The 24243-nt window shown below is 35.2% G+C and overlaps 1 protein-coding gene and 2 long non-coding RNA genes across 3 annotated transcripts; 1 reads left to right on the top strand and 2 right to left on the bottom strand.

The window, feature by feature from the left end:
• Positions 1-8502: 8502 nt before the first annotated feature.
• On the top strand, positions 8503-8785 carry LOC114138876 (uncharacterized). The gene is made up of 2 exons (XR_003594336.1): positions 8503-8633; positions 8735-8785. It is a non-coding gene; the product is annotated as an uncharacterized LOC114138876 (long non-coding RNA).
• A 5083-nt stretch (positions 8786-13868) lies between these two features.
• On the bottom strand, positions 13869-18249 carry LOC114139637 (titin-like). Its single transcript, XM_028009674.1, has 6 exons — positions 18207-18249; positions 17742-18068; positions 16158-16508; positions 15952-16074; positions 14380-14426; positions 13869-14287 (listed from the first exon to the last, which is right to left on the bottom strand). Exons 1-6 carry the CDS (start codon positions 18247-18249, stop codon positions 14183-14185), a joined length of 996 nt encoding a protein of 331 aa, XP_027865475.1. The 3' UTR covers positions 13869-14182.
• A 1766-nt stretch (positions 18250-20015) lies between these two features.
• LOC114138711 (uncharacterized) lies at positions 20016-22358 on the bottom strand. Its single transcript, XR_003594274.1, has 3 exons — positions 21840-22358; positions 21687-21741; positions 20016-21331 (listed from the first exon to the last, which is right to left on the bottom strand). It is a non-coding gene; the product is annotated as an uncharacterized LOC114138711 (long non-coding RNA).
• Positions 22359-24243: the final 1885 nt, after the last annotated feature.

Here is a 24243-nt window from a genome sequence, read left to right as displayed (position 1 = left end):
AAATATTTTTATCATGATTTTTTTTGTTTTCACTTGTTATTCAGGAACTCTTTGTAATTAATAGAAATAAAGGTTTCTTCCCTACCACACAAGCTTGCTACTTTCACCAAAGAAAATGAAACATGGAGTGTTTTTACTATGAGATTAAAGTCTAAGCATCAAAAAATACTGATGTGAAAAATCAAATGTATCTGCTTTTTATGCAGAATATTTTAGATTGCATTTCACCCTAATCTATTTAAAATTATTTGTTTTCAAGGCATGTTACTTTTTTAAGCTGCATATAGTAGCAAAAACTGTATTTTTGAAATGTATGTTTTTGGTTTTTGCCTAAATTAGTTGCTTTATAGTTACTTCAACATGAGTAGTCAAAGCAGAACCCAGAAGTACTCAAGCATTATACTTCCATGTTAATAACATTCATTTGTATTGATAATCAGTTTGTGATCTTCAATTGTCTGTCATATTAGTTATTAATAAGTTAATAACTAGGTACAGGTTTTGCACTTGTGTATTATAATCCTCACAACATTGCTTGTTTATGCATTTTAAATACAATTTTTATAAACCAATAACAGTGATGCCATAGACAGGTTACCGTTGATGCATTGAACTCGACATGAGGGAGTACACATTAATAACAGGGTCATGCAATAGTCCTCTGAACTTTTGTAACTCAGCGTGGAGTGTGCATGCCACCTTTCACTCAAGATGCAGGGTTCCTTTTGTAGAACAAGTTCACTTTTACTGGCATTTTTATGATCCCTCTATGAATGCTGTTTATTTGGTGAGTGTGTTAAAATTTCTCTCTCATACAACCTGCTCAAAAATAGATCTCTTATTAATCTGTCACATATTTAAGTGACTGTAGTGGTTCAGGATGAAAGTTAATTATGTATGTTTATGGATTGAAGTCTAACCCAAAATCTTCTGTATAAAAACAAAAAATATTCTATGAGCTCATGATATTTTATGTCCAGTTAGCTTTTTGAAAATTGAATGCATGCAGTAACAAAATTACATCTCTGACAATATAGGTGGTGATTCAACACAATTTAAAAAATAATCTGAGGCTTCAGAGATGTCCTTTTGTTGGATTTTAAGCCTACAAAGCCATGTGTTATAATGGATATCAAAGGATCATCACCAAAGTAATGCACAGCGATGCCTGGCAGCTTCATACTTTGGGGATGTTCTTTCTCTGAAAGTGCAGATTTAGTGAAGTGGAGGCAGACCCTCACCTTGGTTTAACACCTGTGCTGCACTGACAGACATGCTGCTGCTGTGTAGAGACGGGTGTGTGTTAGAATTATGGCAGCAAACCAGGAAAAGGCAAAGACATTTGCACAGTTATTCCCTCAAACTAACTGAGCGAGTTGAGTTATGCTGTTGGATGCAGATAATGTTAGCTAAATGATTAGTAGATAATTGCAATGTGTCACATTAAGCTTGTTAACAAATATAGACTATTAATATTGTTATCAAAGTTCAAAAGTGAGTAATAGTGGTTACATTTACTTGAGTAATTTTTTGGAGAAAATGTACTTATAACAGTAGTTTTACTGTACTTTACTTTTTTTCTTTCAGTTGAGTAAAATTACATAGATTGATTTTGCATTTAAAGAAATAGACTTCAGAGATTGGAAACAGTAGATTCTTAGATTTCTGCAATGTGTGCGCTAATGTTTATGCAAATTTGAGCATGACTATTCAACATTTGACACATGTCACTCTTTACATCCTTATTGTTCATTTTGTAATAGTAAACATGGTTATTTGAAAGGTTACTTGAAGGTTTGTTCATGTGTTTATAGTAAAGTAAAAGTTTGTTTACTTTGTCACCCTTCCCCCCCAAAATAAGTCAATCTCCCCCGACCTCCTGCTGAACTCTTCTGGAGCTGGGACTGAGTGGAGGGAATTATAAAACAGTCCAAACACCATGAAATACAGCAGATCTGTGGTTTTCTGGTGACCAGTGAAGTGATGGTGGTAAGCAATTGTTCTGTGTGTTCAGAAGATTCAGTTTTGGGTCTCCGCAGCAAAACCAGAACTGAATCGAACTGAATTTTGGTGGGAAGAGCAGAAGGCGGCAGTGAACACTGTGGGGTTGCAGAAGTGAAACTGACACTGACACAACTCCAGACTCAAACTATTTTTCCCGTTTGGATTGCAGGTGGAACACCACAAAGAACTGAAAGGGAGAATGACAGGCTTGAAAGGTTTTGTAGAAGAAATAGCAATGATTATGCAGCATGAACTGAGTGTTGTATCTTATTTGGTTCTTGTGAAAAAGAGTTCATTTGGAATAGGTGCAGTCACTTATCGTCAGGTAAATGGGGTGGTGGATGGTGTGCTTGCCCTTTCAGCTTCTCAGTGGCAGGCTAAAGACATATAGGCAGTTGTGTGCTTATGAGTGGAACTGTGAGAGCTGAAGTGTTTCCTAAAGACAAGTTTGAATTATCTTTAAGTTGATGGAGGAGATAAGTGAATGAAGGAGGAAATGGATGAAATACTCCATCTTGTTGCTGGAAGAGAGTCCAGTATCAAGATGCCTGCTTTCACTATAAAATGAATAGCAGTCTGGAGACCTTACTTTTGTTCAGCTACTCTTTTATGCCGCCTCCTAATGAGCTAATGCTAATCTATTCACGCTATGAACAAAATGATTGTCAGCTCTGATGGCCGTGGCCAGGCAGGATGACCAATCAGATTTCAAGGGTAGCTGGTGAAAATGAAAATGTAGCTAGACATATTGTCAAGTTATCATGTGCCATAGTGATAGAGGTCCACCTAAAAATGTTGGGTGCCGCAATAAAATCAAAAAATACTTCAGTATGTGTCAGTTTAAGCATGTGCACAACAATGTTGCAGTTTTTCATAAATTTTTCATTTTGTGTTTTAATCAAGTTATACTGAGAATAGAACATGAAAAGAAATCTCTACACTTTTATCATTTCAGCAAATTGCAAAACATGAAACCAGTGTAGACTTTTCATATTGGCTTTACATCCAATTATTATTTAGACCTACAGAGCTGCTATAGGAGCCCTGTTGCTGTGGCTCTGAACAAGTATTAGTAGTTCCAAAACAAAACCGCAGATGATACTTCAGTGTTACCATCTGTAAGTGTAAAACCTTTTGATTCTTTTAAAGTTGTGTGTAAAGATAGAAGATTGAAGTGATATGCTTTTCTAAGAAATGGAGAAAACTCTGTGGCAGGAAGTATGTGTGACATTTTCAATTTGCAATCACCAAATATGGTTTTTGTAACAACCAATAAGAATAATCTTACGCTGTGACATACAGGATATTAGTACTAATGAAGAACCACCCACAGTAATTAAAAACCCAGCAAAATTCCTACCAAGACACAGGGTCGAGATGATCGTATTATTGGTGACATTCCTTTTTCTTCAGTGGGGACGTGAGTTTTTATTTTTATTATACTAGCTATGTCTTTAAAGCAGTTTTTTTCATTTAATGCTTTTGTTCTTTTCAGATACTCTTGTACCAATGAACATTGTTCAGACTGGAGAATCTGTGACCTTCAAATGTCCTCTGCCGAGAGAGTTTAATGAAAGAGATATCTACTGGTACAAGCAAAGACCAGGAGATGCGCTGAGACTCACTTTGAAAATGTTGAGAAAACAACAACCTACAACCCATAAATTTCAGCCAGAGTTTCCTGACTCAAGATGGAAGGTGAATAATGATCAAAAATGTAGCCGCCTGACATTGTTGAAGGCAACCTACAGTGACGAAGGATTCTATCACTGTGAACTCATTGCGTTGGCAGGGAATATTCAATGGAGTGGGACATATTTGATGGTGACAGGTAAACATGATTTTGTTTTGTTTAATTTCTAAATATGTGCTTCTAAAACTTCACCTTATGGACATAGTGGAGCTGTGGGAAACAGAACATTATGTAGACTCATAAGGAAGACATAACTTCATTTTAGTAAGTATAACTTTCAATATATTGGCAGGTATTAAGTGTCTCAGTGAACCAGGCTATTCTTTGCTTAACAGAAAACTTAAAGGTGTATGTGACATACTCTAATTGACTTTGAAGCTTTTTTTCTGTTGTGTAGAGAATGCTATGAGGATGTCAGACAACACTGTCAATCAGCAGCCTGCAGTATCCAATCCAGTCCGCCCAGGACACACGGCTACCTTTCAGTGTTCAGTTTTCTTTGAATCTGAGACGATGGCTTGCTCTGAAGATTTCAGGATGTTCTGGTTCCAAGCAAAATCAAATAATACCTATCCAAATATGATCTATTCAGACAGAAACAAACATCATGAATGTGAGAAGAGATCTGACTCTGAGAAGAGTTGTATGTTTAATTTCTCAAAAGTTGTCAACTCCTCTGATTCTGGGATATTTTACTGTGCTGTGACCTCATGTGGAAAAATATTATTTGGAAATGGAACCAGACTGGAAATTGGTAGGATTTTGTCTCTGATTCTTTAAATTAAATAATACATTTAAAAAATATATCAATTACAAATAATATCTTTTGTTGTTTTTAGTGGACAACACAGGTTTTGAGTCGGTTGCCCTGGTGACTACAGTATCCTGCCTGGGTTTTTCTTTGATTTTTAATGTTCTCATCTGTTACGGAGCTCTGAGGGCAAGGCAAAAAAGATCTCATGGCAAGTATTCCAAAGAATTTGATTTTTGTTATTTTAGTTTATTTGTCTGGGACTATGTAAAAATGCATTGTTTTAGATAGATATAACTCTTTTTCCATCTGTATTCTCTGTAGATTTGCTTATTTGGTGTAAAGTTTGTTTTATTTCTTAGCAGGAAGGATTTTGGCATAATTGTAGTAATTTTTGATGTCAACTTTGAAATTAGGAATTTGTTAAATATGTTTTTACATCAACTTTATTTGTATATAATATATGTGAAACTTCAGATTTTTTTGTGTCAGGGATGGAGAGCACCACTTCACAAGAAACCCTGCACAAGTTGCGACAGAGAATACCTGATCCTGTAAGTAAAATACATTGATGTACAATAATTTTTTGCTTTGGATTCCTTTTGTTCATATTCAACAGCTAACTGCACTAATTTTATTTTCATCTTCTCCACAGACTGACGGTGGAAACGAAAGCTATGCTGCCTTGAACTTTTCTAAAAGTAAGGAAAAACATGGAGGCAAGAATAAAAAAATAGGACGGCAGGAGTGTTTTTACTCTGAAATTAAATTCTAAGCATCAATAAATATTGATGTGAATAATTGGACAAACCTCTTCATGTAGAATATTTTAACATATGTTTCAACCTATGCTAAAATGCTACACTGTAAGATTTTATGACTTATTAAAATATGTTGCTTTGCTTGACAGTTTTTATAAACGTATAGCGCTCTTCTATTTGAAATGTTGTTTGTATTTTTACTTTTATTATTAAAACGATCCACTCCTGCTGTAATCATTGTAATGTTCTTGTAATAATCTGTAAAAACAAAAGAATTTGAAATGAAAGAAACTTACAGAATTATTCCTCACAAATATATAGAGTTTAACAATGTGTCTCTGTGATCACGTTTCTGCTGGAAAAACATTTTGAAAATTAGGTAATTACTGGTAAAAAGATGATTAAAATGTTTATTTCTTGTTTTGCTTTTTGCTGCCTTGGATTTTATCCTCTGTACATGTCCCAATTAGTTGCATTATAGTCCAGAAGTAGTTGAATATTATAATTGAATGTTAAAGAAATTACTACTATTTCACATTAATTGTCACAGCTCATATTACTGACTTTGATTTTCTAAGTTTAGATCAGAATTTAATTATTTAAAAAACATACCAATACAATATTTTCTGTTTGCAGAATAACAGTGGAAACAATTTGCTGTATGTCATGGTGTATGCGCAATAAATAAATCTCATTTGATGCTCACCACTATAGATTGACTTAAGCTGTTTTTTTAGTCCACATCTGTATTGTTTATTTTCTTATTTGTCTGATAAAATATTTTAATCATTTTTTTGGCTTTCACTTGTTATGCAGAAAGTCTTTGTAATTAATAGAAATAAAGGTTTCTTTCCTACCACATAAGCTTGCTGCTTTCACCAAAGAAAATGACACCTAATAATAGTAATGAGATAAGCTGTCATAATTATGAGAAAAGATCTCGTAATTACAAAAAATTATCTTGCAATGACAAGATGTATAATAAGCATTATCTTGTATTTATGAGATAACTGGAAAGGTGCCATTTACTGCCCACTACCGAAGAACTGAGAAACAGTGATCTCAGTTCTTAGCTGCCACAGCTTCGCAAAGGCAGCTTCTGATGCCAGAGAGTAACAGAGGTTCTACAAACGGGATCAAATCAGCTGCAACGGTATCAATGTCTGCGTCTTTCTTAATTCAGTAAAATGACACAAACGAAGGAAATAGTGGAAATTTCACTGTTAACGTGTCTAAGTGTGTAAGCGCAAAATATTTTTAAATAAGTGTGTGAAAATAGAAGATTGAAATGATATGCATTTCTAAGAAGTGGAAAAAACTGTGTGGCAGGAAGAGCATACGACATTTACTACTTACAATCACAGAATCTATATTTTGTGACAACCAATGAGAACAATATGTTAATTTGTGACCTCCAGGACATTAATACTGCTTGAAGCACCACCCACTACTATTAGAACACCAGCAACTCTACTTCCAAGACACAGGGTCAAGATGATTGTGTTACTGGTGACATTGCTTTGTCTTCAGTGGGGACGTGAGTTTTTATTTTTATTATACTAGCTATGTTTTTAAAGCAGCTTTTTTTTATTTAATGCTTTTGTTCTTTTCAGATACTTTTGTACCAATGAACATTGTTCAGACTGGAGAATCTGTGACCTTCAAATGTCCTCTGCCGAGAGAGTTTAATGAAAGAGATATCTACTGGTACAAGCAAAGACCAGGAGATAACTTGAGGCTGATTTTGAAAGTGCTGTTGAGAAAACAACAAACTACAACCCATAAATTTGAGCCGGAGTTTCCTGACTCAAGATGGAAGGTGAATAATGATCAAAAGTTTAGCAATCTGACATTGTTGAAGGCAACCTACAGTGACGAAGGATTCTATCACTGTGAACTCAGTGCTTGGACAGGGAATATTCAATGGAGTGGGACATATTTGATGGTGACAGGTAAACATGATTTTTTTTTCCTTATAATTTGCTTCTAAAACTTCAACTTATGGACATAATAGAGCAGTGAGAAATAGAACTATATGTGGATTTATAAGCAATACCTAAACCACTTACATTACATTTTAAAATTGAATTGAATAAAAACTGCATTTTAGTAAGTATAACTTTCAAAACATTGACAAGTATTAAGTGTCTCAATGAATCTGTCTATTCTTTGTTTAACAGACATATTACAGGTGTATTTGACATACACCTGACTTTAACTTTGAAGCTTTTCTTCTGTTGTGTAGAGAATAATGTGAGGATATTGGACAACACTGTCATTCAGCAGCCTGCAGTATCCAATCCAGTCCGTCTCGGAGACACGGCTATCCTTCAGTGTTCAGTTTTCTTTGAATCTGAGACGATGGCTTGCTCTGAAGATTTCAGCATGTTCTGGTTCCAAGCAAAATCAAACAATACCTATCCAAATATGATCTACGCAGACGGAAACAAACATCATGAATGTGAGAAGAGATCTGACTCTGAGAAGAGTTGTATGTTTAATTTCTCAAAAGTTGTCAACTCCTCTGATTCTGGGATATTTTACTGTGCTGTGACCTCATGTGGAAAAATATTATTTGGAAATGGAACCAGACTGGAAATTGGTAGGATTTTGTCTCTGATTCTTTAAATTAAATAATATGTTTAAAAAAATTGTCATACAAATAATATCTTTTGTTGTTTAGTGGACAACACAGGTTTTGAATCTATTGCCCTGGTGACTACAGCATCCTGCCTGGTTTTATCTTTGATATTAAATGTTGTTCTCATCTGTTACGGAGCTTCGAGGGCAAGGCAAAAAAGATCTGATGGCAAGTATTCCAAAGAAAATTTGATTTTTGTTATTTTAGGTTATTGTTTTATTTCATCTGGGACTATGTACAAAATTCATTATTTAAATAGATATAACTTTCTATCTGTATTCTCTAGATTTGTGTGATGTTTGTTTTATTTGTTCATGGAAGGATCTTGGCACAATTACAACAATAATTTCTGATGCCAATTTTGAAGTTATGAATTTGTTAAATATATTTTTGCATTTTTTTATTTGCATTTATTATCTGTGTCACTTGGTAGTCAAATTTCTAACTAAACATAAGTAACTATTTTGTCCCTATCTCTAAACTTAACTAATTTGCTTCTTTCTAAGACTGTCTTTTAAAATGCTTAAAATTGTTCATGAAATTTACAGCCCAGTCCAGCCTTTAATTATACCAAATTAAACAGGCTACAACTTTTGACACTTACTACAAAACTACACTTACTGTGTTACTTATCTTAAAGTATGTTCACCTCTTTTTCTTTTCTTTTTAAACATCCAAAGTAAATGGATGGAGTTATAATCTTCAGATTTTTATGTGTCAGGAATGGAGAGCACCACTTCACAGGAGACATCGCACAGACTGCGACAGAGAATACCTGATCCTGTAAGTAAAATAGCTTGATAAACAATAGTTTTTTACTTTGGTTTCCTTTTATTCATATTCAACAGGCAAATGAGCTAATTTTATTTTCATCTCCTCCACAGGCTGACGGTGGAAACATAAACTATGCTGCCGTGGATTTTTCTAAGAGAAAGGAAAAGCATGGAGGCAAGAAGAAAAAAATGGAACCGCAGGAGTGTTTATACTCTGACATTAATGTCAGAGTATAAACAATATTTATTGATTTATATCAATAAATATTGATATGAAAATTCAGACACAAGCGCTATGTTTTTTAACATACAGCACTTGTCTTTTTGAATTGTTGTTTAGGGTTTGGACAGTGAATCATGTCACTATTAATAAATGAATCATGTTAATAGTAACATGATTCACTGCTATTGTAATCATTGTAATGTTTTTGTAATCATCTGTAAAAACAAAAGAATTATCTGGGACTATGTAAAAAATTTTTTTTTTAAAATAGATATAACTCTTTTTCCATCTGTATTCTCTGTAGTTTTGCCCATTTGGTGTAAAGTTTGTTTTATTTCTTAGCAGAAAGGATTTTGGCATAATTGCAATAATTTTTGATGCCAACTTTGAAATTATGAATTTGTGAAATATGTTTTTACATTGCCTTTGTTTGATTATAGTACATGTGAAACTTGGCAATCAAATTTGTAACTAAACATAAGTGACTATTTTGTTCACATTTCTAAACTTAAGTAATTAGTTTCTTACCAAACCTGTCTCTTAAAATGCTTAAAATTGTTCTTGTAATTTACAGCCTAGTTCAGCCTTTAATTATCTCAAATTAAATGGGATAAAGCTTTAAATGCTTCTTACTTACCTTAATGTATGTTCACTTTTTATTTCTGCATATTTGCTCACAACTATTACTTGACTTGTGTCACCATCGAATATAACATATTTAAACATCCAAAGTAAATGGATGGAGTTATAACTTTCAGTTTTTTTTATGTCAGGGATGGAGACCACCGCTTCACAAGAAACCCTGCACAGGATGCGGCAAAGAAAACCTGATCCTGTAAGTAAAATAGAATTCTCTCCGGTCCAGTGCTTAACTGGTTTGAATCCTACATAAAGAACAGGGATATCTTTGTTTCAATTATAAACTTCTCATCAAAGAGGTCAAAGGTCACGTGTGGGGTACCCCAAGGTTCAATCCGAGGACCCCTCTTATTCAATATTTATATGCTCCCACTAGCTCAGATTATAAAAGGAAATAATATTAGCTACCATAACTATGCAGATGACACACAGCTCTACATTACGATGTCACCAGGTGACTCAGAGCCCATCCAATCACTGAACAGATGCTTAGAACAGATAAATGTGTGGATGTGCCAAACCTTTCTCCAGGTGAACAGAAACAAAACTGAAGTTATTATTTTTGGACCTAAAGAGGAACGATCTAGAGTCAATGCACAGCTTCAGTTATTACAACTGAAAACCAGCGATTAGGCCCGAAACCTGGGAGTATTGATGGACTCTGACCTGAACCTCCAGAGCCACATAAAGACAGTTACAAAGTCGGCCTTCTATCACCTGAAGAACATTTCCAGGATTAAAGGACTAATGTCTCAGCAAGATCTAGAGAAACTCATCCATGCGTTCATCTTCAGTCGTATTGATTATTGCAACAGCGTCTTCACAGGTCTGTCCAACAAATCAATCAAACAGCTGCAGCTGATCCAGAATGCTGCTGCTCGCGTTCTCACTAAAACCAGGAAGATAGAGCACATAACACCAGTTTTAAAGTCCCTACACTGGCTCCCTGTAGCTCAGAGAAAAGACTTTAAAATACTGTTGTTAGTTTATAAATCACTGAACGGCTTAGCACCACAATACATTAAATATCTGCTGTTATTGTATGAACCTTCCAGACCTCTCAGGTCTTCTGGTTGTGGTCTGCTCTGCATCCCCAGAACCAGAACCAAATGAGGAGAAGCAGCTTTTAGCATCTATGCACCACAAATTTGGAACAAACTTCCAGAAAACTGTAAAACAGCTGAAACACTGACTTCTTTTAAATCTCAACTAAAAACCCACCTGTTTAGAATTGTATTTGAAATGTGATCAATTACAAATTTATTGATGGAACTTGACTTAATGTCGTGTTTTGATTATTGATTCTATGTTGCTTTGTGTTTCTGTGTTTGTAATGATGTAAAGCACTTTGAAATGCCTTGCTGCTGAAATGTGCTATACAAATAAAATTTGATTGATTGATAGAATGATGTACAATAATTTTTTGCTTTGGATTCTTTTTGTTCATATTCAACAGCTAACTGCACTAATTTTATTTTCATCTTCTCCACAGACTGACGGTGGAAACAAAAGCTGTGCTGCCTTGGACTTTCCTAAAAGTAAGGAAAAACGTGGAGGCAAGAAGAAAAAAATGGAACGGCAGGAGTGTCTTTTCTCTGAAAGTAAAGTCTAAGCATCATTAAATACTGACGTGAATAATTGGACAAACCTCTGGTAGAATTTTTTTTTTTTTTTTTACTCCTCCAGGGGGTCTTTTTGTGGGCTCTAGTGTCCCTTATATGACAGTGGGCTGACAGGAAACAGGGAAGGAGAGGGGGGAAGACATGCGGCAAATGTCATCGGGTTCGACTCCCGGACCCGACGACATTTGCCGCATGTCTTCCCCCCGCGTCCTCGACGGCCGCTTCGAGGACTGAAGGCCTCCAAATACGGGTCGCGCTAACCCCTACGCCACCACGGCACGCCCCTCTTGTAGAATATTTTAACATATGTTTCAACCTATGCTAAAATGCTACACTGTAAGATTTTATGACTTATTAAGATATGTTGCTTTGCTTGACAGCTTTTATTAACGTATAGCGCTTGTCTTTTTGAAATGTTGTTTGTATTTTTACTTTTATTATTAACACGATCCACTGCTGTTTGTAATCATTGTAATGTTCTTGTAATCACCTGTAAAAACAAAAGAATTTGAAATGACAGAAATTGCTTTGTATAACAGGACAACTTACAGAAGTATTTCTCACAGTTATTGAAGGTTTTAACAATGTGTCCAAAAACCAGTTAGAAAATTAGGTAATTTCTCATAAGAAGATGATTAAAATGTTTTTTTTCTTGTTCTGCTTTTTGCTGTCTTTGACTTTATCCTCTGTACATATCCCATTATATGCATTATAGTACAGAAGTAGTTAAATATTATAATCACATGTTAAGGAAATTACTCCTATTTCACATTAAGCTTTACAGCTACCCATCTTACTCTGAATCTTCTTTTCTTTTAAGTTTTGTTCAGAATTTAATAGATTTTTTAATTGTAAATGCAATATCAATTTCCAGTTAGAAGAATAACAATGGCAACAGCTTGGTTTATGTCATGTGTATGCACAACATAGATTCTTATTTGATGCTAACTGGTATTGATTTATTTGACTGACTCATCAGAAGAAACATTGCAAAACAAAAGATTTGCAAAAGTATCGCTGATCATGCAGTCTGCAAGTTCATTATAAAACTTTCACCATTATTTTAGTTCAAATATTTTTTTTCTATGCAAAAATGCTTTTTGAAGATGGCTCAAAGATTAAGATTCAACACAGTCTCTGATTCAAATGATATCTCAGATTGTTAATACGCAAGGCAGCTATTTCAAATTGTTTTCTGACATAAACCAGTGCCACAGTTTATTAATATATTTTCAGTGCAACAAGACTATGTGGTTAATGTATGAATCCTTTACATCTTAAATAAATTTGTGTACTAAGGCAGTTTTAGCTATTTTAATTTTATAGTGTGAAAATAAAGGGAATGATGTGAGAAAGTTTTTATTAACTGGATAAGTTAATCAAAGTTAATCAGAAATTATAGTACCATTCAGGAAGCTTCTTCATAAATATCCATTTTAAACCAAAATTATTAGTAGAACCAAACTAACTTTTTAATTTAAGATAAATTGATGTTTTGAATTTGTGCTGGACAAAATGGCATTGATAATAATTTTACAATTGCATCAGTTTTCCAGCCTATGAAAGCTAAAATCATTTTTACGCCTATATTGAAACAAACAAATGAAGTATAAATGCCAGTATTTGGCAGCCGAGAACAACCAAAAAAGCTGAGCGTAATGTTACATATTGTATCAATGCACAACACAGTGGCAGTCAAAGTATAAAGACATAACAAAGGCTATGGTTTAGATATGTGGTAACAAGGTGAAGACTTACAGTATATAGCGAATTGTTTAGTGAGGAGGCAGAGGAAATTAGTAGCAACTTGCTGAGAGATTTAAAAGCATTCAGTGACAAGTTTAATCTCTCTATATAACCACAATTAAAACCGGTAGTAGACGTCTGACACATCATTGTGATTTGTACGCAAAAGCTGAATGGCCTCCTTTAAGTGTACGGAGAAACAATCATTTAATGATCCTGATGTATAAATCTTTACTCGGTCTAACCCCAGCATATTTATCCACTCTCCTACATAGAACTGTCAGTTCTCGTTCTCTTCGCTCCAATAACATTATTCTTCTGCATGCCCCACGCTTTCGAACTGAAAAAAGGAAGCAGGCATTCAGTGTGTTGGACCCCACAGAGTGGAATCAGTTGCAGTCTGAACTTAAGATGTCGGAAATGATTTCACTGGACTTATTTTGAGCAGTTCTTAAAGATAGGCAACAAGATTCTATGAAACAGTGTCATTGTTTTTAAATTGTTTTTATTGTTTTATACTTGTGCATATGTATTAATTGTTTTTATCTTGTAACCAGGTTGCTATGTATTGCAAATTTTTTGCTCAGGTCCCTCTTGAAAATGAGATCTAGATCTCAACGGGGTTTACCTGATTAAATAAAGGAATATGAATGAAAACAATGATGACAGACTGCCTGTCTTCTGTAGGCTGACTGTGTAAGCCTGCAACGTTTCAGGAACTGGTGAGAAAAGAAAGTAAATTGTGATGCTTAACATTTATTCCTGTTTGCACTTAGTTTATTCACCAAATATATGTATTTCAAGAGCTAAATGGAATTAATGTGCATTGTGTTTCTCTGGTCATACTCACATAAACCCACTCCCACCCATCAATGTACACAAACACTGATTCACAGATCAGCAGGCAACTTGGGGTGGAGTGCCTTGCTGAGGGGCACGTCAACATCTGACAGGAAGAAGCTGGAACCCACAACCTTTGCACTGAGGTCATTTACACACCAAGAATTGCAAAGCATTTCAGCATTTTCTACTTTAATGTCCTCCAAACTAAGATTTGTAAAACATATTTGTATTTCTAAGTTACATTGTTGAAAAAAAGCATTAAAATGTATGACAAAAGACAAAAAAAATAAACCTACGAAAAACAGTAGTTATATACATCTATTTTCTAAAATATAAAAGAAAAATCATAACTTCACACTTTTTAACAAATTAATAGCATAAAGAATTTTAAAGATAAAAAAGCTCCAATATATATGTTTAAATTGCTTTCAGACAATGTATTTACATGACATCAAACTGAATCTCTACATAGAGAAGAAGTTGTATTTAATATTTAACTTGTGAGTACACACTTTCATCCATTGGTTTCTTCTTTCCTTTCCCTCCTGAGAAATGCAACGCTGCATAGTTCACATCATTTTCAACATCATCCTGCACAAAATAAATAAATTGCAGTAATAATGCTCATGTTTCCACAACAAAAAGGTCAAGTAAATAAAAATGTATTAGATATGTTTACATACATTATTATCTTCTTGTTGGCCCAAATCATCATGTCTTGATGATGTGTCTAAAATAAAAGGACACGTAAACCATATTTTTTCCACAAGATCCAATACTTCACTGAAAAATTGTATCTTATAGTTCTAAAATTGATATCTCTAAACACTTCCAAGTCTTTGAAAATGAAGGTATGAACTGTGAAAAGGTATTCACAGTAAAGACTTTTCTTATTTGTGCATTTTTTTTCTAGCATATATATGTATGTATATACACTGCCTGGCCAAAGAAAAAGTCGCCACCTGAATTTAACTAAGCAAATAGGTACAAACCTCCTATTGGATAAGTACTGCATAGGCGACTATCTTTCAGCTGGCAACAAGTTATTTAACCCCAGCTGATGCAATGAGTAACTCCTCATTTCTTGAACAACCATGGCAAAAGACACATCCTGTGGTCGTGGAAAAGACGTTAGTCTGTTTAAGAAGGGTCAAATCATTGGCATGCATCAAACAGAGAAAACATCTAAGGAGATTGCAGAAACTACTAGAATTGGGTTAAGAACTGTCCAACGCATCATTAAAAACTGGAAGGATGGTGGGGAACCATCGTCTTCCAGGAAGAAATGGGGTCGGAAAAAAATCCTGATTGATCGTGATCGGCGATTACTTAAACGTTTGGTCAAATCAAATTGAAGAAAAACAACAGCAGAACTCAGGAGTATGTTTAATTGTGAACGCAAAAGCATTTCCACACGCACAATGCGAAGGGAACTCAAGGGGTTGCGATTGAACAGCTGTGTAGCCATAAGAAAACCTCTAATCAGTAAGGCTAACCAGAAATAAAGGCTTCAGTTTGCTAGGGAGCATAAAGATTGGACTCTGGAGGAATGGAAGAGGGTCATGTGGTCTGATGAGTCCAGATTTACCCTGTTCCAGAGTGATGGGCGCATCAAGGTAAGAAGAGAGGCAGGTGAAGTGATGCACCCATCATGCCTAGTGCCTACTGTACAAGCCTGTGGGGGCAGTGCTATGATCTGGGGTTGCTGCAGTTGGTCAGGTCTAGGTTCAGCAACATTGTGTGCCCAAAGAATGAGGTCAGCTGACTACCTGAATATACTGAATGACCAGGTTATTCCATCAATGGATTTTGTCTTCCCAAATGGAACGGGCATATTCCAAGATGACAATGCCAGGATTCATCGGGCTCACATTGTGAAAGAGTGGTTCAGGGAGCATGAGACATCTTTTTCACACATGGATTGGCCACCACAGAGTCCAGACCTTAACCCCATTGAGAATCTTTGGGATGTGCTGGAGAAGGCTTTGCGCAGTGGTCAGACTCTCCCATCATCAATACAAGATCTTGGTGAAAGATTAATGCAACACTGGATGGAAATAAATCTTGTGACACTGCAGAAGCTTATTGAAACAATGCCACAGCGAATGCGGGCTGTAATCAAAGCTAAAGGCGGTCCAACAAAATATTAGAGAGTGTGACCATTTTTTGGTGGCGACTTTTTTTTTGGCCAGGCAGTGTAAGATATATATATATATATATATATATATGAATTAGATTCAATAAATAACACTTACCTTTAATATGTCTTTTGGATTTTTTATGGGTTTGGTGACAGATGATGGTAATATGTAAAACAACTGAAATCAGGCAAATTACTACTGTAACCAGAATGATAAATGCTGAGTCTGATAATTTCTCTAGAAAAGAAAAGGAACAAATTGGTTTTTAAGGAATAATTTTGATTATTAATACAATTTATGTAAAACATCAATATTCTTACCAGCTTCAAAAGTAGTCCCATTTCCAAATAATATTTCTCCACAAGTGGCTATAGCGCAGTAGTAGGTCCCAAACTCTGAGCTGCTGACATTGTGAAAGAAGCTATAAATACATTTCCTGTCATGTTTCAAAGTACAGTCGTCTTGGTTGATTCCATCCGTGAAAATGACTTCAGGGTGAGATTTATGTGATCTGGCTCTGAACCAGAACACACTGAGGCCTCCTAGACAAGACCTATTCTTAGAGTGAGAGAGAACTGAACACTCCAGGGTTGCAGAATCTCCCAGTCTGGCCGTATTTGCTGGTTGTGACCGCTGCACAATTGTGTAGTTCATTGCTTTGTCATCGTTTCCTGCATAGTAAAAGAAATGTTTAGCAACATTAATGGTAACACTCAAGAGTGAAGCTTTTGAATATTCAAAATGCATCTAAAAATACAATCAGACTGTAAGCTGGCTTTTACTGTTCATGTAATGCACAGATTTTTTTCTTTTTTCAATTTTACACAAACATAGTATACATTACATTCTTTTTGTCTTGATTTGTGGTAATAGATAGTGAGGTAGACGCAGTGGAGCCAGGTTGTAGTGAGAAAATCAAGATTTAATGGCGATGAAGGTTTACAGAAAGTCCAGGCAGCACAGGTGAGCATTAAGGCAAGGTACTCTAACACTGGTAGCAACTGGCACTAAAATTAACCAACAAATACTGAGACACAGACGCAGGTGGGGTTAAATGCACCAGGAGTAATCAAGGGGAAACAAGAGGCAGCTGGAGACAATCAAGGGGAAGGCAGGACAATACGGAGACTCGACTGAACACAGAAACCTAAATTAACACACAGAAAAACCAAATTCTCACACTTTTGCAATTGCAAATTCCTAAATATTGTTAATTTATTTTTATTCAAACAATTAATTTTCTAATAGGCAGCTAGAATGGTATCTCTCAAAATAAAAGAAAATGACTAAATTTTGAAAAAATATATAGTTTTGTTTACATGCCATTAAAAAGCAGCATATAAAACCATGTGTCAAACTCATTTTAAGGTCTCAAATGTCCTCAAAGGGCCAATTGTGGCAAAATGTTTTGGTAAACTTACCATTAGCTAATAATTATTTATAATAATATATGAAACTGCTGTCTCTGTATTTGATAAGTATTTCTTAAAACTAAATAATATTGAACATCTTATAACATTTGACAGTATACAGATAAAAATTGCTTAGATTTTTTCAAAGTCTCTATTTGTGTGTCCAGCCAGGGTTTAGAAGACCACATAAAAAGTCATGGCCGCCAAATGGCCAAATCATGAACTATTCATTTTTGAGTATGACACAAGTTATATAAAACGTTCTCTGTTACCAAAACTTTTTTATTATCGCTGATGTTTCAACAAGTATTTTGACAATTTATCTTTGGTGATGAACTCCTCGTCTTTGAGGTTGTTATATCCTTTTGCCATCATCATAATATTTATCTCTGTCTGCAGATTCTCTATCAAGTCAGGGTTCTCTAGGTGGGCCACCATAAAATGTTACCATTACTTCCCATCAGAAGAAATATGTTGGAGTAAAATGAATACCTTTTATTGACAAATAGGTCCCTCTCCAGGTATTCTCAGTCCAGTCAAGGATTGCACAGTGATAGATTCCCTCGTCTTCTTTAGTTGTCCTCAGAATTGTCAGACTGGTGATTTTCTCATAATATGTTGTCTTCAGTCTTGAGGCCGACACCCCCGGTCCATACTTAGGGTCGGTATTTTTACGCAGCATTGTAATCACTTTCAGAGTATCACCTGCGCTCTGCTTGTACCAGTGGAGACTTTTAATACCAAACCATTCATTTTCCAAAGCACACGTCAAAGTTACAGGTTCACCGAGTTGAACTGTGATCACTGGAACCAATGTACCTAAATAAATAGATAAATAAAAAACAAGAATGAAGTAAAAATTACAAAGAATACAAGATTAAATTATACAGAGGAATGTAATTGCTAAAATATCTAACATACATAATAAAATATCTATTTACTTTAAGAAGAACTTACATCCCTGACGAACAAGGAGCAGTGCAAGCCACAAGAAAATCATCTTCACAATGTCTTTATTTGGACAGTTGATGATATTTAAATGAAAAAAGGAGGCGTGGTATTCAAAATGTTCATGCATCTGATTGGTTATACCAAAAAATACCCTGAAAGTTCATTTCCTCTGCTACTAGCTCATCCTTCTATAACTGCAATGTTTTCTATTCACTATTCTTACGATCTTATAAAATATGGGGGATGAAGGCATCATTCAGAGGCAAAAACAAACTGTTACAGTTCTACAGTAAGCTCATATTTTATTCATTTTTTAAAACATCTAATCATAATTTTAACATGATTGTTTCACATGTGAAACTTTTTTAAACCTACAATTGATTTAGTTTTGATTCTAATTCACAAACATAACATGATTTGCAAAGAAACCATGTAAATGTGTTTATTTGGGGGAGTTTTGTGTGTGTGTTGATAGGTTTATTTTGTCATAACCTGCAAAGAATCAGCCAGAGACAGAGATTAGGTTTCTTTTAATTTCTTTTCTGCAGAATAGGAGAATTGAGAACAGACGCGACGAATCGCTGTCAAACACTGTCTGGACTCAATTCTGCTAGATCTTTCTTTGCATTTCTCTTTATTGTATAGAAAAAGGAGGTTGGGCTTCTTCACACAGAGAATTGACCAACCGTCTTCACATTCTGGACCCTCCTATGGATATGCCCTTACAAGGGCATGCAACTGACCACAACTAATCAGTTACATATGGAACTAATAACACATGAATGTTTAACGTTTTTAGCTTCCAAGCAACCATCCTAAACAAAGTTAATAATATACTACAAAAGAAAGAGAAGTCAAGTAAATATAAAAAGAAGAAGAATATGAGAGTAATAATATAAAAAGAATAATATGAAAAGAATAATATGAAAAGAATAACTTGTAAAATAAACTCATGAGTAAATGAACAGGAGGATAATTTTTCTAACAGTGTGTTTGGTAATGCTCTTGAAACTCTTCTTGAGTTTTGATCTAGTCTTGACCCTTAAATTTAAATCTTTGATAACATCAGTATGTTAGTTCAATCTTAGAGGCTCTTCTATCTTTACAACTGCAAAATTTGCCAATGTTTCAGATCTAAGTTATAGGTTAACAGATCAGCTCCACAGATAACAGTTAACATGTTATCTGTGGAGCTGATCTTTCCTTTTAGCAGACCGAAACACCTCTGGTGACATATCTTCAAATCATGTCTTTAAATCTGGAGCACAGTCTTGGCTCTGAGTGTTGTGGTACTCTTTTACAAGTTGAAAATTGAAAGAGGATTGAAATTGGTGGCAGTCTGTCAGAGCCGTGTAAAAAGAAAACAAAAAAATGAAATATATAGAAAATGTAAGTCATTGACCAAGTTTCAAGTGTTCATCCTAACGTACCAAGTCAATTCTCAAGTCAAGACAGGCCACTGTGAAGTCAAGTCTGAAACTTTGAATTTTACATCTTTTGGAATTTCTCTTTTCAGCAGTGTTGTGTAATAGAGTTACACAACATTGTGCTTTTTTATAATTATTATTTCTAATTCATTTTATATTGAGAATTTGTGAATTTGATCTTATTCAGTTATTTTTATTTGTTGTTTTGCCTGCGGGGGTCGCCTTTCTGCACTCTGCCTCGTTTGTGTCTCCTTGGCTTCTGTAGTTCATTCCAGCCCTCGTAGCTCCTCCACTTCCCTCTTTTCCCTCACAGTGTTGTTCCGCGCTGCTGTGAGTAAGTCAGAGGAAAGTTCGCTGCTGCGATATATGTTTGTTTTATGTACGGATGTTGTTGTTCATGTTGAGGTCTCTACCATATGTTGTTTGTTAGTGTGTTATTTTGCAGTTTTGACCATTAGTGGGTTTTTATAAACAGTTTTTAAATAATGATAACTTTTTTTTATTTTGGCACGAACAACCGGTGCTAGTCCAGCACAGCTCGGTCGAACATTGTTTTTATTTTCACATTTAGGGCTGGAGTGCAGGGAGAGGAAGTTGAAGAGGAGGTTGATTTATTTTTACTCTTCTTCCCCAGGTATGTGTTTTTATTTTAAGTTATACTTTTTATCTCTGTTTATTTAACTCTGTCCCACTGTATTGTGTTGTTGTGGCCACCAAGTGGCGTTTTTCTCCTCTCCTTGTTTTTAGTTTATGATTTTTGTGAGGAGATTTTTTTTTTTTTTAGTTGACTTTTGTTGAATCTGACGGAAAAAAATGTTAGTACCCAGCGTTGTTCCTCGCTGCTGTGGGGCTGGAGTGCAGGGAGAGGGAGTTGAAGAGGAGGTTGATTTGTTTTTGCTCTTCTCCCCCAGAATAAAAGATCTCATTGAAACCTGGCTAAATGACTTCTAGAAATTAATTGATGCCACCCATTACAGTTGCAAAAATATAAACATCAATAATAGACAAAGTGTTCTTTTTTAAATCTGTATTTATCTCAAGTCAACAAGAAACATATGCAAATGAACTTAAAGTATAAAAATAATTGTACTTCTATATTGTACAGTTCAGCTAAACTTAGCAGTAAGAACAGTCTCATTTAAACTTACATTTTTCAGAATAAACTGAATGAAAATGCAAAGGCAGAACTACATGATTAGATTCAATGCACTGACTGCATGAAAAAATACATTTATTCTCTACATTTCTTGACACAGATGTATTCAAATACATAAATTAATCTACTGATGGAACTGGACCCCCTTTATCGTTATAATGGAGAGGAAAGAGATTATTTTTCCTAACTATAAGTTAAGAACCCGTTTTCTAAAACGGACTTCAGTTCTAATTCAGGTTTGACTCAATATCATTCACATGAGGATAATTTCCTACACAGCAGTTTGTTATAATGTCCCAAATAAAAACTTGTCCAAAATTCCAGGATGAAACAATAAAAGTGAAAAATGTCAGTCTGTGGTCTCACGCTTAACCAACTGTGTGTGAAGATGTGAGTGATACAGGCCTACCACACCGCAGGGTGCAGCAGGACTCCGAATGGAAAAGAAGGAATCCAGTTCTTTCTCTAAGTCCAGGTGGGAAGGCTCGCCATCAAATTCACAGGAGGAATCCACCTCAGGAACAATCCAGCACTCCAAAAAACCTGACCTGTCAACAGACAGGACCAGCAGAATGATAGATTTTTTTATTAAGCTGTACTAGCTTTAATCCTTAAATCATGTTTCTGTAGACATCATATTATACATTGTTTTGTTATCAAATTGCTTAAATTTGCAATAAACCAATTATCTTTTACCTCAATGCAGTATTTCACTGCATTATCAATTCACTTTTTTGTAAATTGCAAAATAATTTTTCAAACACAATATTAAGCATTACATTTTACCCAAAAGCAGTAAAAATTTACATTTGAATAATTAAATAGTTCAAATGAAGGCTATTATTCAACAACAATGTGATAAACAGAACAAAAACCTGAACGAAAGGGACAGAATATCCTCACCGATCTCAATGCGACACGTTTGGGACAACAATATGGTATCCGGACACGCAGGGCACTAGATAATGTAACAAGGCATATTTTCCATGGTTTAACCTCAATAATATGAACTTTCATCGTGAATAAAGTAAGAATATACTATATTTTAGTCTTTACCTTCAGCTGAACGGATAATAAGCTGAACTTCCAGGAAACCAATAGCCAATAAGAGCTAACGAGGCTAACAAGGTAGCTCTAAGTGCTCGGCAGAAAAACTGAAGTTCAGTCTTTTTAACTCACTTCTCTACTTCCAGCTCAGAAGTTGGATGATAAACAGTAATTCTATTTGCAAAAGGGTTTGTTTCGAGTTAGTATCTAGTATTTTTCCGTCTTAAACAACACAAACTCTCACGCTGAACAGCTTAGCAGTTTCTTCCTCATGTCGGATCTCTCCTGCACACACAAACATGCTGCAGACAAGGGGAAGAAAGGCGGGACCTACAGCGGCAGTCTGCATTCTGATTGGTTGATACACACTTAAAACTAAACTTCCTATTGGTTAGGTAGACTACCTAGCTTCCATAATCTCTGTTTCTTAAAGAGGCATCCCCATTTTATGTGGGTTATAGGTGGTTGGCTGCAATGTGGACTGGTACACTTGACAAAACACAGTAGAACACAAACATATGTAAATGCTGTACCCAGAGGTGGGGACTCGAGTCACATGACTTGGACTCGAGTCAGACTCGAGTTGTTAAAATCACGACTTGAGACTTGACTTGAAAAAATGCTCAAAGACTCGGACTTGACTTTGACTTTCATGCCATTGACTTGGGACTTGACTCGACTTGAAGCTGTTTACTTGAAAAGACTTGATATTTTTTACTCAGTCTTAAAATTTAAAACACATTATTTATAAAGTGGCGTCATTAATTAATTTCACTCATTCCGTATCAATATGCGCAGACCGTCACTATGGTTTTCCTCTCTCCTTATGTATGTATGTGTACGTAGCTGCAGCACAACCAATCAAATTAACAGGATTTGGACGTTTAAAAAAACGCGGCAAAGCTACAGAGCTCAGGGAACGAAATACGAAGTAACCGCTGGAATATGCTTCCGCGAGTAATTTCTTTTGGCTACGTAGGTTATGAACTTTCGACTAAAAAACGAACTGCAACTTGTAAAACATGCAAGAAGAGAATATCGGATGGAAATGCCACGACGTCCAACTTTGTCCGGCATTTGAAGCTTCACAAAGATCGGTAGGTGGCACTTTTCTTTTGCTGTAAGATAGCTGACTTTAGCTAACTTCGTGTTAGCATGTGTACTCCGGGTTAAATTGGTGATTATTTACCATAAATCCGGTCCTTCAAATGCCTCCACAAATAATGTGCACCGTGTTAGCTCAGGAAGTCGGTGGATAGTGAGCGGGGCTCTGGAACAGAAAGCAGATTCTGGACCTGAACACAGGGAACAAAGTCTCTCTGTCCCATCATGATGATGAGCCGGGTCTAGTATCATCTAAGGATGGTTGGTGTATTTGAAGACATCTACGTTGGGAAATTATATTGACAATATATTGTTTTGACAGGTCAGAGAAAAGAGGAAAAAACTGCTGTTATGGTTCTTTGTATTGTGTTGTGGAAATGTCAGCATTTTCCTCTTTTTTTATTGAATATCAAGTTTAACAGAACTGGGCAATAAAGTGGTCCAATTTAAAAATGTTTTTTATACTTTGTGTTCAGCTACACATGTTCTATCATTTGAGATAAATACATATCTTAAAACGAACAAATGGTCTATTATTTGAATTTTATGTATAATTGCAAATTATAAAAAAATAAAATAAAATAAAAACGACTCGAAATGACTTGAAATTAAAGGTTCCTGACTTGAGACTTGACTCGACTTTTGCCTGTCTTTACTTGAGACTTGACTCGGACTTGAGGACAGAGACTTGAGACTTACTTGAGACTTGCAACACAGTGACTTGGTCACACCTCTGGCTGTACCTACATCACTACTTTCTGTAGTGTAAAGAAATTAGCCAAAAATCCAGCCAACTTGCATGAAAACCTTGTGGAAGGATAACTACAATGTTTCTGTAAACATCATATTATACATCAATTTGTTATCAAATTGCTCAAATCAATGCCAAGTACTAAGGACATGAATGTATATGTAACCCAGGTAAACATAGCCCTCACTAAATATAAGCCTTTTCATAAAAATAGCTATAAAATGCATAAATAGGAAATAAATAGAGAATAAATAGGTCTTAAAATAGTTAAAAATATAAAAAATTATAATTACCAACATTAAGAATGCTTTATTTCATGTTATGATATTTTATTTGGTTAAAAAAAAATCTGTATAGAACAGTTTTATTTTGTCAGCAGCTAAAACGGTCAAGTTGAGTAAAATCTCTTATTCTGAAGGGCCACATTGATGTGTAGCCCATGTGACTTGCTCCAGCCAACCGGATTGCTACGTTCTCTGGCGCTCGAAGAAGAAGCAGAGAGAGCGAAGAAGAAGCTAAGTGTTGTGCTGTGAAAGAGAGAGAGATAAGAGAAAATAG

Source organism: Xiphophorus couchianus, chromosome 23, assembly GCF_001444195.1.
Source record: "Xiphophorus couchianus chromosome 23, X_couchianus-1.0, whole genome shotgun sequence".
Classification (NCBI taxonomy): domain Eukaryota; kingdom Metazoa; phylum Chordata; class Actinopteri; order Cyprinodontiformes; family Poeciliidae; genus Xiphophorus; species Xiphophorus couchianus.
The sequence above is the reverse complement of the archived record's forward strand: the minus strand, read 5'-3'. Positions and strand labels throughout refer to the sequence as shown.